This window comes from Heloderma suspectum, chromosome 7, assembly GCF_057233095.1.
Source record: "Heloderma suspectum isolate Gila_16-S chromosome 7, 16-S_ref, whole genome shotgun sequence".
Lineage (NCBI taxonomy): Eukaryota > Metazoa > Chordata > Lepidosauria > Squamata > Helodermatidae > Heloderma > Heloderma suspectum.
The window spans coordinates 2,513,493-2,533,146 of record NC_139464.1 but is presented as its reverse complement, the minus strand read 5'-3'; the positions used below and the strand labels follow the sequence as shown (position 1 = coordinate 2,533,146).

General features: G+C 54.0%; 1 protein-coding gene across 5 annotated transcripts in view; it reads left to right on the top strand.

Annotated features, from left to right (window-relative positions):
- SHANK3 (SH3 and multiple ankyrin repeat domains 3) overlaps nucleotides 1-19,654 on the top strand; it is a 512,191-nt gene that overhangs the window by 179,672 nt on the left and 312,865 nt on the right. For all 5 annotated transcript variants that reach the window (XM_084808829.1, XM_084808827.1, XM_084808826.1 and 2 more), the window contains 5 exons: nucleotides 3,173-3,324; nucleotides 4,806-4,973; nucleotides 6,017-6,133; nucleotides 7,065-7,142; nucleotides 15,447-15,513. In XM_084808829.1, the coding sequence (XP_084664955.1) occupies nucleotides 3,173-3,324; nucleotides 4,806-4,973; nucleotides 6,017-6,133; nucleotides 7,065-7,142; nucleotides 15,447-15,513 (582 nt within the window). The remainder of the gene's footprint in view (nucleotides 1-3,172; nucleotides 3,325-4,805; nucleotides 4,974-6,016; nucleotides 6,134-7,064; nucleotides 7,143-15,446; nucleotides 15,514-19,654) is intronic.

The following is a 19,654-nucleotide window of genomic DNA, read 5'->3' as shown; positions in this document are numbered from 1 at the left end:
ACATGGAAGAAACTTGAAAGCAGCCTTACCCAACCTGGTGCTCACCAGATACATTGGACTGCAGCTCCCACCAGCCCCTGGCTAGGGATGATGGAAGCTGTACTCCAACACATCCAGAGGGCACCAGGTTGGGGAAAGCTGTGCCAGAACGATCCAGTCTCGGAAGTCTGTTGGTGCCACAAACCCATTCACGAGGACACGTGACGCTGCCTCCCCCTGAGCCAAACCATCGGTCCATCTAGCCCGGTGTGGTGTCTCCTTGAAGCCTTTCCCAGCCCTCCCTTCCCTTTCTCCTGTCCAGCCTGGGATGGGGGCCCTTTCGCCTGCAAGCACGTGCTCTGCCCTGGAGAGATGGCTGCACAGCCATGCCTCCTCAGCTCCCAGTGTCTTTCACAGATTGCTGTCACGCCGCTGTGCAGCATCCTCAAATGACTGGCCCAAAATATCAGCTTTCTGTAGTGAGAGATATTCTGTCTTCAGATTTATTCATCCAGAGTGGGAGCCAACAGTTGGGTTGTTAAAAGCCAGACTATCCCTTTGAGCTCCTGAGAGGGTTCCGTGCTTTCCAAAGCCTTTGGAGGGCTCCTCGTGGTTCATCAGGGTTTAGGGAAAGGTGAGGTTTCTGCATGCAGAGCAGCAACTCCGGTTGGCAGTGCCGGCAGAGATACTGAACGGAGAGCCCCCCAGAGGCTCTGTGTGCTGTGTCTCCAGTGCATAGAGGCTTTCTTGGGACCTGCAGCTGTGAGCTCATAAACCTCTATGGGGTGGAAATAATCCAGCCTGTGCTGCTTTGTGCACCTAATGCTTCATGCAGGGAAGGCTCACTGGGATATGAAGACTTGTGCAAAAGCCTTTAAAAGGAAGAGATTTGTTGGGGTTGAAATTCCTTAGGAACATCAGAAGAGCCCTGCTGGATCAGACCCAGGGTCCATCTAGTTCAGCACTCTGTTCACACAGTGGCCGACCAGCTGTCGACCAGGAACCAGCAAGCAGGACACGAGTGCCACAGCACCCTCCCACGCATGTTCCCCAGCAACTGGTGGACACAGGCTCACTGCCTCTGGTACTGGAGGTAGCACATAGCCATCAAGACTAGTAGCCATTGATAGCCTTTTCCTCCAGGAATTTGTCTAACCCCCTTTTAAAGCCATCCAAACTGGTGGCCATCGCTACTTCCTGTGGTAACGAACTCCATAGTTTTGACTACGCGCTGTATGAAGAAGCCCTTCCTCTTATCTGTCCTGAATCTCCCACCACTCAGCTTCATAGCGTGACCCCAGGTTCTAGTACTTTGAGAGAGGGAGAAAAATGTCTCCTTATCCACATTCTCCACACCAGGCATAATTTTCTACATCTCTATCATGTCTCCCCTGGCCCTCCTTTCTTCCAAGCTAAACAATCCCAGCTATTGTAACCTTCTCTCATAGGGGAGATGCTCCAGGCCCTTGATCATTTTAGTTGCCCCTTTCTGCACTTTTTCCAGCTCTATAATCTCCTTTTTTAGGTGTGGTGACCAGAACTGTCCCTCCCTTACCTCCATCTGCTTTGGACAGAAGTTCCAAATACAGTTGATGCTCATTTACCTGCTGATCCCCCCCCACCCCCCACTGAAGGAAAAGCTGTTGCAGCAGACTGAAAACTTGAGCAGAGCACTGGGGAGGGGACAGGTTGTTAACTTCCCCTCCAGCTGTATTTCTCAGCAAAACCTTCTCCCGGAGCTACTTTTCTCCCTACAGGGGAAAAGATACAGGTCCTTATAGTCCTACCTCCAGAGGAGTGGAAGTGTGCGTGCGTGTGCGCGTGCGTGCGTGTGTGTGTGTGATTTTGAGCAGGAAAAATGGCCTGAAAGGAATAAGTTAAACAGGCTCTCTCGCCACCAGCACCGAACTCAAGATCACAGCTTTCTGTGGCTGCTTTTTGGTTCGGTGTCAGCGGAGTTTCTGAGATCTGACCACTGACTCCCTCCTGTCTTTCTGGGGGCTCTGTAGACAGGGAAGTGGAGGGGAGGCGCCGGACTGACTTCCTGCTGGGGGCTCAGAGGGAGGAAATAGCGCCAATGTGTTCCATGTTGTGCTCTGCTGTCTCTCCTCTAAGAGTTTCTCCTGCAGGCCTTTTGAATGTTGCAGGGGTCCGCTGTAGTTGCCACTATGCTGAGAAAACACCTATGCAAAAATGTGCTCACTTTGGTTCAGACATGTTGGGAAACCTCTTGAGGGGAGCCAAAAAGACAGGGACACCAATGCTTCCTCCACATGTTTGTGTGTTTGGACAAACATGCGTCCCATTTCCTGCCCTTCTTCATGAAGCTTAGAGCAGCTCATGTGGGGCCTCCCATCTGTGGCCTGATGAGGTCTACAGGGCATCAGATGCTCCCTGGCAGGGTGCGCCCAGGCAAATCTTCCTGTCCCTGAAAGGGCTGTGTGCAATTGGAGGATGGACATGAAGTTGCCCCCAGGGACTGTGGAGTGGAAGGGGGCGTGCTCTGGCCAGGAGACCAAGGCCATAGCCCCCCCCCCCCGCTTCTTGGAAGAGCATCACGGCCAGGGGGAGACTGGCCTGGCCCTGTCTGTCAGCCAGTGAAAGAGCTGCTGCTCCAGTTCTCGCTTTTCTATTCCCTCCCATCCCTTTTCCTCCTGTGCCGTGTCCATTAGGCTGTGAGCCTGCAGGCAGGGACTGTCTCATCTTTTACTCTCTATACAGCGCTTAGACAGTGTTAGGCACTTTATAGGGGTTACAGCACCCTCATCCTCACCTTCCTCCGTCGGAGTGCTTTAGGGCTGGAGGGTTGTCTTTTGCTTTTGTTTGGACCAGATGACCTCCCTCAAGTGGCTCCCCCCCCCCCTCTCTGGATAAATCCCAGCCTCTCCCATCCGAGGCCAGCCTGCTTTGCACTGGGCAGCTCAGCGCACAGGTGGCCAGAGGTGCATTTTTCAGCCAAAGTCGCAGGAAGAATAGACCGAGAATTGAGTCAAGGAGTGTTGGAAGGGGAGGGGGCCTGTCCCCATTGTCTCTGGCATCGTGTGGGTTTCAGAAGCGGGTGGGGGGTGGCTGTGAGGCCAGTGAGGAGGGCCCCTCCTTTGTCACTGGAGCGTGGTGCACAAGGGAAAGGGACTGCTTCTGAACATGCTTCTCAGATCTGCATCTTCTCTTGCCTGGGGTGGGGGTCCTCCAGAATGCCCCCTGACGATGGCCGTCCAGCTGGAGTACTGCATCGAGGTGATTAAAGCCCTGAGGAACGGAGGCGCCCACCTGGACTTCCGGACGCGGGAGGGGATGACGGCTCTCCACAAGGCGGTCCGCTGCCGCAATCATACCGCCCTGATGGTGAGTCTGCCTGGGGCTGCCGGACGTTTCCTCTCCCGCTCGGGGCCACGTTTGGATTTGCCCCAAATGCGGTTCTGTCACCACTACTACCACCCAACTGCGGGTTTTCTGCCACTGCTGGATAGAGGCCCAAAGCTGACCTCTCTTGTCCGGATCTGCCCAGCGCCTCTGCTTGGCCTCAGAAGTGTGTGCATCTGTGCGGGTGGGGGGAGGAAGCACCTGGCAGTACTTCCTTCCTCACCAGTGTTGGACTGCAACTCCCGTGCTTCCCAACCAAGCTTGGGAGACAGTGGGCTGCTGTAAACGCTAAGGCAGGGACAATGGCTGATTCACACAGCTGGTGCTGTTCCTTACCACTGCAGCTGGCTCGGGGCCTTTGCTCTTGCCAATTTCTGCATTGAGCAGGGGGTTGGACTAGATGACCTCCAGTGAACCTTCCAACTCAATGATCCTATAATGCTCCTGTCAATGACGGTCTCCACTTAGCCCCAGCTTCTGAACAGCCAGGCTGGCTGGGAATCCTGGGAGACGCCGTCCAGCACTTCCAGAGGGCGCCCGGTTGGGGAAGGCTGCCCTGACTCGTGCTCCCTCACGGAAAGGGGAAGGCGTCTGGGCTCCCGTTGTTCCTCACGTTGCTTCCCCTGCATCCTGAAGGGGCTGTGTGCCTTGGGTATGGGCTGCCCACCCCAGTGGGACCCTGGAGGCAGCTGCCTCCTGGCCCTGCTACGCGTCCCGCCTCCTGTTCATGGCCCGCTTGAGCGCCCCGAAGGGCCTGCGGGCTCTCCTGCCTGTCACCTGGCACGCTTCCCAGGTGCTGCCCTCCCGGTCTGGCTCCTCCTCCGTGGGGTGGGACTCCTGGCCACTCTGGCTGATACTTCTCCAGCTTGTCCAGAAAAGGATGTGCGAGATGGGTGAGGGGCCTGGAAACCAAGTCCTGTGAGGAATGGTTGGCAGGGCTGGGAACGTGTCAGCTGGAGAAGAGAAGAGAAGAGAAGGGGAGACAGGATAGCCATCTTCAGATGCCTGAAAGGCTGCCGTGCAGAAGAGGGAGCGGGCTTGTCCTCTGTTGCTCCGGTGGGCAGGGCTCGAGCCAGTGCGTGGAAATGGCAGGGAAGCTGATGTCGGAACTTCCTGACAGTGTTATCACTCTCCCTGCGTTGCAAGTAGTGGCTGAGTCTTGCCTAAGGCCACCTGGTGAGTTCCTGGTGAGACTACAGCCCGGGGCACACACGTCGCCCCTCTGGGAAGCCACCTCCGGCCATGCAGACCTCGTGCACTCGGGCTGCAGCCTTCATGTGCAAGCCGCAAAATAATGCGCCTTCCTCCAAACTCCTCGCGATGCCAACACCGGTTCTCGAAAAGCCTCGCTGCATTTTGTGTACCTTGCTCCTCCCGCACCGCCCCTCCCCTCCCCTTTGCGCCGAGAGGTCCAGCAGACACTGACCGACTCCACTGCCCGCCCTGTGACTGTGTTTGCACAGACGCTGCTAGACCTGGGTGCCTCTACAGATTACAAGGACAGCCGTGGATTAACGCCTCTGTACCACAGTGCCATGGTTGGAGGAGACCCCTACTGCTGTGAGCTACTGTTGCATGACTACGCTAAGGTGGGCTGCATAGATGAAAACGGGTGGCAAGAAATCCACCAGGTGAGTGGCTGTGTGGGACCCATGCATGCTGCTCCATGCTCAGCATCCAAGTGGATGCCAGGCAGCGGAAGCTAAAGTTAGGCCATGGGTGGGGAACCTCTGTCCCGCAGGCCTAGTCTGGCCTGCAGAGGTTCCCCCTCTGGCCTGCAGAGGCTCTGTGGGCCCTGCCCGCTCCCCTCCCCAAATCCTCACCACTCCCCAAACTCCACACTCCGGCCTGGAGGCTCCTGGGGGCTTGGGGAGGAGGCGGGGAAAGGAATCCCCTTGTTATCTGTGACCTGTGATTGGAGATATCAAGGGGATTCCCTTGCATGCCACTCACTCACTGTACCAATGGGAGGGCAAGCAGCACAAAGGGGGATCCCTAACTGTTAGGTAAACCTCCCTGACCTAACTGTTTGCCTGACTATTAGTAAAGTATGACATTGTCCTGTAAGTACATGAAGCTTCCAGCTTAAAAGCTGCTATATTCTTCCACTAGCAAGGGGTTATTTGCCTTTGTGGTCCTGGTCTCTCCAAAGGCAGTTTCTGCAGTGAAACCACTGACTGGGATGGATCCCCTGAGAGGCTGAACCAGCCCCCAGCCCACCCCCAAGGCAGAGAAGAGCACACAGCCGTGCAGGGCCCCTCAACCCTCCCCGGGCTGGCTTGGCCTGGGAAATACCAGCTTTGGCCACTTGGCGCCGTGTTCCCAGGAAAAATCCCCACAGCAGTCTTGGAAAATGTCACCTTGCAGGGGGAATCTGTAATGAATGCAGGGGCAGGACTTGAGGCAGTTTTTGTGTTCAGCACCCCCCCCCCCAAACCTTTAGTAAGTTGTCATTGCAGTGACAGCAACTTCTGCAAAATGCAACATAGATGATTCAGAAAAGGGAATGCAAGCTTTGCCGTAGCTTCTAAGAAGGGGTGCTGCAAAGCCCGGCACCTTGCGTTCTGCATGAGGGACTCTGGGTGGTCGCTGGGAGGGGACTGTGGAGTCCAGAACTCGCCTGTTGCCCGCCTGCCACAGACGTTTCTCTCCCTCTGTCTGTCTCCCCGAACAGGCCTGCCGCTATGGGCACGTGCAGCACCTGGAGCACCTCCTCTTCTATGGGGCAGACATGGCGGCACAGAATGCCTCGGGGAATACAGCCCTCCACGTCTGTGCTCTCTACAACCAGGTGAGCCCTCCTTCCTCCTTCTGGCCTCCGGCCTTCTGCCCTCTCCCCTGCTGGCCTGGACCTTGAAGGGGTCGAGGGTAACAGACAGCAGAACCTCCCTGCCCCGCATGTGTGCTGGCAGGGGCACTGGCTGTGGCAGGCGGGGTCCCTCTGTTCCTTCAGCCTGCCTAAAGAAAGGTGGCTGGGAGGGGGTTTCTGAGGCATTGCCTACAGCTAGGCCACCTCATGGCTCGGCTCCAAAATAGGTGGGGCAATTTGAAGTAACAGCCCTCTGAGCATGTGCAGAGTGTGTCCCCTCACCACTTGTAACCGTAACTGATCTGGGTCTAGGGAAAAGGGATCCCAGGTCAGTGCAGGCCCAGCTTCTGGCAGCTTGCCTTCCCACCCCGCCCTGAAATCCGCCACTGAGGCTTAGCTTAGTTTTGGAGTCAAGCAAATGCCCCAAGGCAGACTTGGGGCAGCAGTTGGTTGCATCCTGAAAATCCCTGCCTAGGTCTTTAGCTCTAAAATGCTGCTGGAGGTTGACCATCAAAGGGCTGAGCCCAAAGGGCTGAGCCAGAAGAAAATTCAGCCTTCCCCAAGGGGGTGCCATCCAGGTGTTGGACTGCAACTCCCATCATTGCTGGCTGGGAATGATGGGAGTTGCCATCCAACACATCTGGGGGCGCCACCTGGGGGAGAGCAGGAGTAGATGATGATACCAGGCTGGGCCTGGCTCTATGGAAGGCAGAGTCCTGTGCCTGCACAGCCAAAAGCGGGTACACTCAAAGCTCATTTTGCCCGCACTTTCTGCCTCTGGTTTAGCACTAGAACGCCAAGCAGGGGCTGCTGGGGGCTCCCATGCTGAGCCACGAGCCCTCCCCACACTGCCCTGTCCCTCTTCTCCCTGGCCAGGAGAAGCGCTAACGCTGCCTCCCTCTTCCCGCTCCAGGAGAGCTGTGCCCGGGTCCTTCTGTTCCGCGGTGCAAGCAAGGAGATTCGGAACTACAACAGTCAGACGGCATTCCAGGTAGGAGAGCAGAGCGGGGCCCTTGGCGCCTCAGGCTGCTGCGGGCAGGCCATTGCGTCCTCCTCAGGAAAGGGGCTCTCAAAAGCCTCTTGCCCACCCAGGCCACTGTCCTCCCAGGGTGCAGCAAGACTGAGGGGTGATGAGAACTGGCTCTGTAGCCAGAGAGACACCCCGAGCTGCCCTTTTTATTTATGATTCCCACCTGGCTGCATTCGCACCCCACCTTCTCCGCCGAGGAGCCCGAGGCAGCGCACATGACCCTCGTCCTCCACCTCTCCAAGGTATTCCCACAACGGCCCTGGGAGGTCAGTAAGGCTGAGGGTCAGGGACTGGCCCAAAGTCCCCCTGGGAGCTTCCTGGCTGAGGGGGGATGAGAGCTCGGATCCTCTCCAGTGCCCAGTTCAACATGAACTACTGTGCCACCACACTGTCCGCCCCTGTGATGCAGAGAGTAAATGAAGCACAAGAAAGAGAAAGTGGGGGGGTGGCGAGCAAGGGGGGTGGCGAGAACCACGGCAACATGGTTATCAAGTCAGGGGGCCAGTTGGCTTAGCAGCCTCTGGAAGCAGAGTGCCTGCAGCAGGCCATCAAGAGGGCAAGGACATCCACAGCCTAAAGCAGCCTTCCCCAACCTGGGGCCCTCCCAATGGGTTGGATGACAATTCCCATAATTCCCCAGCTGGCTTGTCCAGTCCATCTGGAGGGCCCCAGGTTGGGGAAGGCTGGTCTAAAGCATCTCCGACCAGTGCTTGTCCAGCCCCGCCTTGAAGAGCTCGAAAGGAGGACGTTCGCATGTGCACAGCGCCTGAGAGCAAGGAAGCTCTTCCTGGGGCTCTAACTTAATTCTACACTCCTGCATTTTAAAGTTGCCGGTTGCTTTTCTTCTCATTCTCACAGGACAGTGTAAAAAAAATGCTTTCCCCTCTCTTTCGGGCCCTCTTCTATACATCTGCAGGGCCATTATCATACTCCCCTGCTTCCAGTTGTTTTTCCTGCATGGATCCGGCCCTCCCAACCTTTCCTTTGCTGTCCAGTTTCTTTCCTATCCTTGGGAAAGTCCATATGTTCATTTATATAATATTTACAGGCCTCTTTCCCACCCTGAGGCCTTCAAAGTGGCTTATCCAAGGTACAGCCCTTTTATGTGATTTGGGGGAGAAATGCTGCAATCCCCCAACTTTCTGGATCCATGAAAGACGCCTGTTTTCAGTTGTTGTTGTTGTTGTTGTTGTTGTTGTTGTTGTTGTTGTTGTTGTTTTCTGCAGTAGTTTTGAGTTTTTCAGGAGCTTTTTGGCAAATGGCTCTCCTGAATGATCTTTGAAATGATCTTTGAAAAGATTGTAGTCCTGGAAAATCCTCAAAATGGGGGTCCCTCTGGGGAATGAGGGTCCACCACAACCCAGTATGAGGGAGCCAGCAGCCCTCCACTGGATTTTCCAGGGGTTGAGCAAAGGGAGGAGGGGCGAGGGAAGGGAAGGGAAGGGGAGCCCTCCAGTTTCTTGATCCTGGGGAGAGTGCAGCAGCAGGATTCTTGTGCCCCAGGGGAGAATCCTCCTTGTCTATAGGTTACCAGGACAGATGGCTTACCTGGCCAAGGATGTTTATAAGGGGTTTTCAGCCAGCCAATTCGAAGGGCCCAAGGCAGTCCTGAAGGAGCGGTGGGCAGCAGGAAGGCCAGGCCTTCCCCTCTGCCAGAGTCCGGGGCTTTCATGGGGAGATCTGTGTTCTGGACCTGAAGGAGCGGCCTGGGGGCATGGGAACTGGGGGCGGGGTTGAGCCCAAGGCTGAGGCCAGCCGGTGGTTTCCGAGGCCTCTGGGTGGCTTCCCCTAGTCTGACTCTGAGAAGCCACCGCTGGGGCTCTTGGGCAGGCGATGCTGGGTGGGCTGTGACAGCCGCACTTTGGAGGTGGTTGCTCAGCACCATCTCTCTGCTGGCCTGCCAGCCCAGTGAATGATAAATCCAGGGCTATTTTTATCACAGGCCTCTGTCAGCAAGTCTCCCGAGGGAAGGGTAGCGGCAGCTGGCCTCGCTCTGCCAAGGAGGGATCTTGACGGCTTGCTGCGGACAAGGCCAAGTGCGGCCCCTCCGTCCCTTCCTCCCCTCGCCAGCCCTGGAGAAGGGGCCACCCAGGGCAGAGATTACACAAGGCGCAGCTCCCTTTCCCGGGCCAGCCTGGGCAGTGTGGGGGCATTGAGGGGCAGGGCATGGGGCAGGCCTTGAAGAGGGCTCAGCCCCACCAGCTGTTCCCAGCACCAGACCTCAACCCCGGAAAGTGTGAACTTCTAATAGCCCAGAGAGCCTCTGAGCATGTGGAGACTGCCTCCCACTCCTCTGCCACAGCCCACACCGTTCAGGTCACAGGATGTGACCTTCAAATGAGCTTATGCCACAACAGGCAAATGGCCAAAGCACAGGCAGGCAGGCCAGTGGGTGGAGTCAGGCAAAGCAGGAGCACTCAGACAGGCAGCGGTCACGCACGGTGAGGGAGTCGGACGCGTTTCTCAGTCCAGAAGAAAGTCAAGCAGGAGTCCGAGGGTCAGAGTCGTGGAGCATCGATCCTGGGGCCAGGTCCCGCAGGCATGGTGTGAGGCACCAGAGCCGCTGGAAGGGTGTCAGTTCCAACACTGGCTAGGCAGGCACTGATGGCTTTTGACCGCAGAGCCTTTTGCCCCACCCAGGGCTCAGCTCCAACATGCCAGAACCCCCTGGTCAGAGCCCTGATCATGAGGAGCCCCTTTCCTCTCATGGACACCCTTGCTGCAGCCTGGCACTTCATGGAGGTTCCCTGCGTTGGGCCCACCTCCTCTGGTACCGTCACTCTCTGGGACTGGGGGGCTGCTCCTCCTCCTCCTCTGAGGCAGGGTCCCCCTCTCCTTGAGGGGCTGGGGCCTCAGCAGGCCCCTCCATGGACTCGGGCCCCTGTTGTGGTGCAGGCCCTGGCGGGAACTGGCCATCTTCCTCTGCTGGGGCCTCTCCCTCTCCCTCCTCCTCCTCCTCCTCCTCCTCCTCGGAGCAGTCCAATGGAGGCAGGACACCTCGGTAGGGCCTCTCTGGCCCGTGGAAGACCTTCTCAGCTCTCATCTGCATTTTAAGGTTTTATCAGGTGCTGTGAAAAAGGCTCTGCTTATTCATGTCAGTAGCCAGATGTTGGCATCTACACATGGGTTAGGTACCGGGCGCTGATCCAGCTGGCCTTCCTGCTTCACACAAAGCACACCTTGGAGGCTGCAGGGTGATGGACTGTCCCCGGCCCCCCGACTTCACTTCACACCATCTGGGCCAGAGTGCATCAGAAGCAGAGAGCAACTGCACAGCCTGTCAACTGTGTCAGTCGAGCCAATTGCTCCCGATGACACAAGCAAGTGAGCCAAGCCACGCCTGAGGGACGAATGGCAGGGGCGCAACAAACCCCCTTAGGATTTTCTCTAGGACCCTTTTGAATGGGAGGATAATTGCTGCTTGACCCTAAATGCAAGGCCTGGCTGTGGACCGCTCTCTGCTTCAACTTCCCAAGACTCTCCTTCAGTATTTCAACCGGTCCCCCTGGAGTCTTCCTTGTGTTTGGTCTCTCTCCTATTTCCCTTCCCAAGGCAGCTGTTTTGGGATCGCTCTGTCTCTGCTGATGTGAGATGTGCCATTTTGTGACTTTCCATTACAATGGCAGCATTTCACGGTCTTCTGCATCCATTTCATACTTGAGATCAGACCGCAGCATCTTGGATCTGTTATAGTTTCATATCGTCACAAGCCATTATTAACAACCTGTCTGTCATCCCTTCTCCCCTTGTATGAGAAACCTTCTGGGCTCCAGAGAAAAGAAGGAGCTGAACCTAGGCTCAGCTATCTTTGGGATCTGGAAGGAGCCATTTCTGGAACTTTTGATGGATGTGCCAGCATGAGGTGGCAGTTATAAGGCTATGAGGAATCATTACACTTGTAGCCCACCATTCGAAGGAGCTCAGGGGGTCATCCATGTATATCACAGAATCGTAGGGTTGGAAGGCGCCTACAAGGCCATCGAGTCCAGCCCCCTGCTCAATGCAGGAATCCAAGTCAGAGCATCCCTGACAGATGGCTGTCCAGCCTCATCTTGAATGCCTCCAGTGTGGGAGAGCCCGCCACCTCCCCAGGTAATTGGTTCCATTGTCGTATTGCTCTTACAGTCAGGAAGTTTTTCCTGACGTTCAGCCGGAATCTGGCTTCCTGTCACTTGAGCCCATGATTCCATGTCCTGCACTCTGGGATGATCGAGAAGAGATCCTGGCCTTCTTCTCTGTGACAACCTTTCAAGTACTTGAAGAGCGCTATCCATCTCCCCTCAGTCTTCTCTTCTCAAGACTAAACATGCCCAGTTCTTTCAGTCTCTCTTCATAGGGCTTTGTTTCCAGTCCCCTGATCATCTTGGTTGCCCTCCTCTGAACCCTCTCCAGCCTGTCTGCATCCTTCTTAAAGTGTGGTGCCCAGAACTGGACACAGTACTCCAGATGAGGCCTAACCAGTGCTGAGTAGAGGGGAACTAGGACTTCCCGGGATTTGGAAGCTATGCTTCTATTAATGCAGCCCAAAAGAGCATTTGCCTTTTTTGCAGCCACATCACATTGTTGGCTCATCTTCAGCTTGTGATCGACAACAATTCCAAGATCCTTCTCGCTTGTAGTGTGGTTGAGCCACGTATCCCCCATCTTGTAACTGTGCATTTGGTTTCTTTTTCCTAGGTGCAGAACTTGGCATTTGTCCCTATTAAAAGCCATTCCGTTGTTTTCTGCCCAGCGCTCCAGCCTATCAAGATCACTTTGAATGTTGTTTCTGTCTTCCAAAGTATTAGCTATCCCTCCCAATTCTGTGTCATCTGCAAAGTTGATCAGCATTCGCTGCACCTCCTCCTCCAAGTCATTCACAAAAATGTTGAAGAGCACTGGGCCCAGGACTGAGCCCTGCGGTACCCCACTCGTTACCTCTCCCCAGTTTGAGAAAGTTCCATTGATAAGCACTCTTTGAGTCCGATTCTGTAGCCAACTGTGGATCCACCGGATCGTTGTTTCATCTAGCCCCCTTTGAGCTAGTTTGCTCATCAGGATATCATGGTGCACTTTGTCAAAAGCTTTGCTGAAGTCGTGGTATATGATGTCTACAGCATTCCCACGGTCCACAAGGGAGGTGACTTGATCAAAAAATGAGATCAGATTCGTCTGGCAGGATTTGTTCTTGACAAATCCATGTTGGCTTTGAGTAATCACGGCATTGTTGTCAAGGTGCTTCCAGATGGATTGCTTTATCATCCGCTCCAGAATTTTCCCTGGGATTGATGTCAGACTGACTGGTCTGTAGTTCCCAGGTTCCTCCTTTTTACCTTTTTTGAAGATAGGGACAACGTTAGCCCTCCTCCAGTCATCTGGCACTTCCCCGGTCCTCCATGATTTCTCAAAGAGAATAGACAGCGGTTCTGAGAGTTCTTCTGCCAGTTCCTTTATGACTCTAGGATGCAGTTCATCTGGCCCTGGAGATTTGACCTCATTCAAAGTAATGAGGTGTTCCTTGACCATAGGCCTATCGATCTCAAGCTGCAATCCTGCCCCTTCAGCCTGTACTTGGCCTTTGCCAGGGGGGTCATAGACCCTCTTTTGGGAGAAGACTGAGCCAAAGTAGGAATTGAGCACCTCTGCCTTTTCTTTGTCATCCGTTATCGTTTTGCCATCCTTGTTTAATAGCTGAACCACCATTTCTTTCCCCTGCCTTTTACTGTGCACGTAGCTGAAGAAAGCCTTTTTGTTGCATTTAGCATCCCTCGCTAACCTCAGCTCGTTCTCAGCTTTAGCCTTCCTGACGCCATCCCTGCAATTCTGTGCTACCTGCCTGTACTCTTCCTTTGTTGCTTGGCCTTCTTTCATATACCAACAGCCCTGTGGAGGAGGCTGAGAGATGGTGACTGGTCCAATATCACCTCCTGAGCTTGATGGCGATTTGAACCCAGGTCTTCCTGATCCATGTCCAGCGCACTGATCCCTTGTTAGCTCATGCTATGATGGGCCCAGCAGTGTTTGCAGCTTAGGCACTCAGAGCTGCTCTCTTAAGAACATAAGGATGTAAGAAGAGCTGTCCTGGATCAGACCAAGGTCCATCTAGTCCAGCTCTCTGTTCACACAGTGTCCAACCAGCTCCCCATGGGAAACCCACAAGAAGGGCATGAGTGCAACAGCACCCTCCCGCCCATGTTCCCCAGCAACTGGTGTACTGAGGCATCCTGCCTCTGGTACTGGAGGTAGCACATAACCGTCAGGACTAGAAGCCACTGATAGCCTTCTCCTCCAGGAATTTGTCCAATCCCTTCTAAAACCACCCAGAGTGGTGGCCATCACTACATCTTGTGGAAATGAATTCCATAGTTTAACTCTGTGCTGTGTGAGGAAGTCCTTCCTTCTACCTGTCCTGAATCTCCCAGTGTTCAGCTTCATGGGATGGCCCCTTTGGGTTCTAGTATTATGAGAAAGGGAGAAAAATAATTCCCTATCCACTTTCTCCACACCAGGCATAATTCTGTACACCAGTATCATATCTTCCCTTTGGAGCTGATTTGCTTATATTCCAGCTGACTTTTCCATGTTCCAGAAAATAACCCATAGTAGTTTGCACAGTGTGCGCCTAATCCCATGCCCCACCTCAGTTTGTGCCCCAATGCCAAATTTCAAGTGGAATGAGTGTCTTGGGAAAATCAGTCCTAACCATACAGTTGTGGCTCTTAGCACTATCAGCAGTCACCTCAGCTAATATTTCGTTTCTTCTTTCCCACCATTGCTCCCCCACCCCGCCCCTTCTTCTCTACCTTTATCAGGGCTTTCCCACTTTATAAACATACCTCGTATTCTGCATCTACCAGTCTTCAGAAAATAGTATCCTCTTTGCAAGTTTGTTTCATTTTGTTTCCTGACTGCATACACGTGTCAGTTCTGCGGTTCCTTACAGATAAATCTTTTCAAGCCCTTACCTCCTCTCCCCACTCTCCCCATCAAAGATTTTGCTCCCTCTCTTGGCAGTGACAGAAGAGGTTCTTCTCTGGCCATGTGCATGATAACATGCTGTGGTTTAACAAAAAAACCAAACCCCAACTTGACTAGCTCCCACATAATTTATTTAGGGCACAATCCTATGCATGCTTAGACAGAAAAAAGTCCTACAACTCCCAGCATTCCCCAGCCAGCATGCGCCCTTATTTATTTCATTTATACCCTGCCTTTCTACCAGGAAATGGCTCTCAAGGCAGCTAACAACAATGAAAGACAACATATAAAATAAAAATATAATTAAAATAATAATAAAATATGTTAAAAACACAACATAAACAATAACAGAATAAAAACAGCACCCAGTGCAACAGACCAGCTTACAAGCCAAAGGCCTGCTTGCATAAAAATATCTTTGCCTGGCAACTCAAAGAAGGCAGAGAGGGAGCTAACGTAGCCTCCCTCAGCAGGGAGTCCCAGAGCCTGGGAGCAGCCACCGAGAAGGCCCTCTCTCATGTCCCCACCAAGCATGTCTCCAGTGGTGGCAGGGCTGAGAGAAGGGCCTCTCCCAGAGCTCTTAAGCCCCCAGCAGGCTCGTGTGGGAGATGGTGGTCTTCCAGGTAGCCTGGTTCCAAGCCATAGAGGGCATTAAAGGCCATAACCGGTGTGGCGTAGTGGCTAGAGTGCTGGACTGGGAGTCGGGAGATCTGGGTTCTAGTCCCCACTTGGCCATGGAAGCTCCCTGAGTGCCTTTGGGCCAGTCACAGACTCTCAGCCCAACCTACCTCACAGGGTTGTTGTTGTAAGGATAAAATGGAGAGGAGGAGGACATTATATAAGCCGCCTTGGGTTCCTTAATGAGGAAAACAGGCGGGATATAAATGGAATGAATAAATAAATACATAATAAAGAACCAGCACTTTGAATTGTGCCTGTAAACAGACTGAATAGGGACAGAACAGCTCAATGATCATGATAGGCAGAAATGTGTGTCGGCTTTCGGGAGGGTGGAACATGCAAAGTTCACTAAGGGATGAAAATGACATAGGGAAGGGTGCTACTTAGTCCTTCCTGGATTCCAGGAGACCTGTTTTCAAATCTCACCACAGCCGTATCTTAATTACCTTGGTGGCCTTGAGCAGGTCACTGTGATCCTGTGTTCCCCATCTGTAAAAGGGGTGATAGGAACGGCCTGCTTATCAGCAGAACATTGTAAAAAACTGTACGTATGAATTCTGCTGAAGAAAAGCGACACTTTGAATGGTCCCTCTCACTGCTGTGCCTTGTCCCTTCCTCCCGTTTCAGGTAGCCATCATTGCGGGGAATTTTGAACTGGCTGAAATCATCAAAACCCACAAAGAGTCCGACGTTGGTGAGTAAAGACCTTTGGGCTGTTCCTGCCTTGTCGTCTCTCTGTACAGCTGAGGGGCATCTGACGACGGAGGGAAGAGAGATGTCTGTACATGGCCGTGGCCCATCACGGCCTGCCAGGGGGACGAAGACGGGCGAGGTTGGGTGGATCGGGGGTTTGCCTGCCAGGCCAGCCTGCTTACGTATGCACCCACTCATCAGACTTGCAGGGGGTCTTGACCCCGTGACCCCTGCAGGGGACCACAGAGAGGGATTCTGCCTGTTGTCCTCTGCTTGGCTTTGTGGAAATGCAGGGAGGCCAGCCCCACAAGAGCAGAAGGAGAGCCTGCCGCTGGATCGGGCCAGAAGGGATCCCTCCACTCCACCATTGTCTTTCCCACAGGGGCCAACCTGATGCTTCTGCGAATCCCACAAGCAGGGATGCCAAGGCAGCCTCCTCAGAGCAATCAGCCGGGGGGGGGGGCAGACAGCCCCCCGTCAGGGTTGCTCACTGCACAGCAAGGCCTGTTCTTGCTGGCTTGAGGCTGCCTGTGCCCTCAGCGAATCTGGATCCAACACCACAAAACACAAAGCTGGTTTAAGCTTGCAGGGTAGAATAAGCCCTTGGTGAGTGTGAGGCCACCTCCATGGTCGTTTCTGCTTCTCATGCTGCTTTTCAAAGCACAGGTCCTGGAGTGGACTGAATGCCGCTCTCTGATTTCAGGGGTGCTGCACCCTCACAGCTGGGCCTCTCTGGGGTTTCTGCTGCCTTGCTCAACTCCTGCGGACACCAGGCTCGGAATGAGAACATCAGAAGAGCCATGCTGGATCAGACCAAGGGTCCATCCAGTCCAGCATTCTGTTCCCACAGTGGCCAACCAGCTGTTGACGGGAAACTCACAAGCAGGACATGAGTGCAAGAGCACCCTCCTGCCCATGTGCCCCAGCAACCGGTGTCCATAGGCTCACTGCCTCTGGTACTGGAGGTAGCACATGGCCATCAGGACTAGTAGGTATCGATAGCCTTCTCCTCCAGGAGTCTATCTCACCCCCTTTTAAAGCCATCCAAATCGGTGGCCATCACTATGTCTTGAGGTAGCGAATTCCATAGTTTACCTTCACTGCGTGAAGAAGGGCATCCTTTTATCTGTCCTGAATCTCCCACCAATCGTCTGACCCCACTGGGTTCTAGTATTATGAGAGAGGGAGAAAAATGTCTCCCTATCCACATTCTCCACACCATGCATAGTTTTGTGCACCTCTATCATGTCTCCCCTTGCCCTCCTTTTTTCCAAGCTAAACCATCCCAGCTGTTGTGACCTTCCCTCATAGGGGAGATGCTCCAGCCCCTGGATCATTTTAGTTGCCCTTTTCTGCACTTTTTCCAGCTCTACAATATCCCTCTTTAGGTGTGGTGACCAGAACTGTACACAGTATTCTAAATATGGTCGCACCATCGATTTGTAAAAAGGCAGTAGGATACTGGCAGTTTTATTCTCAGTAAAATACCCTAGCCTTCCCAAACTACAAGTCCCAGCATGCCCCAGTCCAGTTGTAGTCCAGCACAGTTGGAGGGCTCCAGGTTGGGAAAGGCTGCAATACCCTCTTCTGAGAATACACGATACCAGATACTTCTGCAGTGCATCTACGTCAAAATCATGTGTGCCCTTTGGCTGACATGGAGAGACTGAATTACATGGGGTGGCGACAGTGGCACCTTCCAAACAAGCAGTTGTGTTTTGTTAGCTTAAGGGGGAAAGACAAGGACAGGAGACATGCGTGGACTTCATAACATGGTGAGCAGAGTGGGGAGTGCAGCTGGGGAGCAGGGTCACTCTGTGTTGGAGCAGCAGCCACTGTTGCAAGGGGCGCCAGCAGAGCAAGCCAGCAGGAGACTCAGGACTATCTGGACTGAACCACGTCTGGCCTCGGGAGAGGAGAACTCATAAGCTGGAATGCTCCTCCATCTAAAATAGAAGTCCCTTTGCAGCAAACACCCCCCCCCCCACTTCTAGCTTAGCCGTCTTGCTGGCATGAAGTGATTGTTTTTTAGATGGTTGCGCATTCAGTCAGGTGATGATCCCACCCACCCTCTTCTGTTCTGCCTCTGCTGTGATGAGGGCTTAGCATGGCCGAAGTGCTGGTGAGGCCTGGCTTGCAGGGTTCACCTATGGACTGCGCCCCCCCCCCCCGGTCAGGTTTCAGGCATGCAAATGCATCAGCACCATGGAAAGCTCTGGGTGGTGTTGGGGCTGGAAGCCTGAAAGGTTGGCCTTATGCTCCTCCAACAAGAAGCAGAGCAAGCTGAGGCTTAAATAACAATGTAGCTGGATTTAGGCCAATTGGCCCTGCCTCCCTACTGACTGAGGCTTGGTCTCTTAAAGGGGCCTGGCCTGTTTCCTCAGTCTCAGGCTACAATGAAGGGGGAGTGGCTGTGACATGCCAGTGTCCTCATGGCCTGAGTACTCAGAGTCTGAGGACGGTAGTGCAACCTCCTCTGGCGGCAGGAGAGCCGGCCTCTGGGGAATTTCTGGAGAGCTGGGTCCTGGGGAGATGGCAGCGTCATGATGCCTTTCCATGGCTGAGACCCCTCCCATGAACTTTGAAGCCCCTTCTTCTGAGGACAAGGGTTTGGAGTCCTGTTCTGTGGCACCCCGCTCCCCACAGCAGTGCTGCAGTCCAGACAGAGGTCTGCAGATGGCAGTGGGGTAGCTGGCTCAGGTGTTGGCGCCACAGCTGCCCTCTTTGCCCCCCAATGGCTCTGGAGCTTGTGCCCAGACTGAGATGGAAAAGGACGCTGCTTCTTGGGCATGGAGGCACTTTGCCTTCCGAGTGAGAAATGCAGCAGTTCCTCGCACCCCTGTCAAACGCAGCCTCAGAGAGAGAAAACCCAGGCCCGTTAACGAATGAAAGGGAGATGACATTAATGACAACTGTCAATGGGCTCTGCCACCCAAACCCACGTGTTTAATTTTGCTCTGCTATGGGAGAAAGAGAGGAGAAATAGGAAGGAAAGGGGGAAAAGGCCTCTGGAGGCGTCAGATCAACCAAAGGCGGAAATGCTGACTTTGTGAGATGTGGCTATCGATCCAAGTAGGTCAGATAACACTGGGGAAAGGAATGGGAGGCACGGAGGCCAGCAGGTCCAGGTGGCTGGCCCTGCAAGCCGAGGGAATTGGCTAATGAATGGTGTGAACCACTTGAACGGGCGCCTGGAACACCTGCCGAGAAGTGGGATGAGGAGCTGTGGAAGAGCCAGCATCACCTCAAGGGGCCAGGTGGCAGAAGAAGAAGGTGGCTGGGCCGCATCCAGTCTTCTCTTGGATACCTCACTCCAGTTCCCTGGAAGGTGAAGAAAAGGGCAGGAAGAGGAGCATCCGTGCCAGGGAAGGTGCGCCAAGCCCATCTTGGAGAACTGCTTGCACAGCCCCTGCCGACGGGGCTGAGAGTCCAGGAGCATCTCCAGAGCCATGGCCCTTCCGGCCAGAACCACATGGAGGTTGAAAGACTCTCACATGACCCCCAGCCAGTCGGGGAAGGGGCCCTGAGGAATCTGTTCTCCCTGCAGTTCCCTCCTGAGGCCAGTGCTGAGGGTGGGAAGGGGGGCGCTCCAGGAGACCCAAAGGCCAAGCCCTGATCAGCACTTCACCTATGGTCAGCTCAGTGGTGGTGGTGGTGGTGGTGGTGGTGGTGGTAGTAGCAGTGGCAGTAGCAGCAGCAGCAGTAATAATACCAATACCAATACCAATAATAATAATAATAAACAGTAATTATATATTTTATGAATGGACCTTCCTTTCCCCTGCCAGTAGGGGAGACATGTGGGTAAATCCACTGAAAGCACACGGAGAACTAGCCCTGCCCTCCATTTCCCATGCCTTTCAAATGTCAGAAGAAACTTACAGGACAACCAAGTGTGTGTGTGTGTGTTTGCCTGCCCATATGCAAGGGCTGTCTCTGTGGGCAGGCAGTCCCCGGGAGCGGGGAGATGTGGTGCTCAAATACATATCAAGGGCTGTGCTTGCGAGATTCAGAATGTGAGCAGGGGGGCATTTGTGACCCTTTTATTTTTATTTATTTATTTGAAGTATTTTTCTACCCTGCCTTGCAGCCCAGATAGGCTCCCAAGGGAGCTTATAATCATTAAAACCAAAACAGTGAAA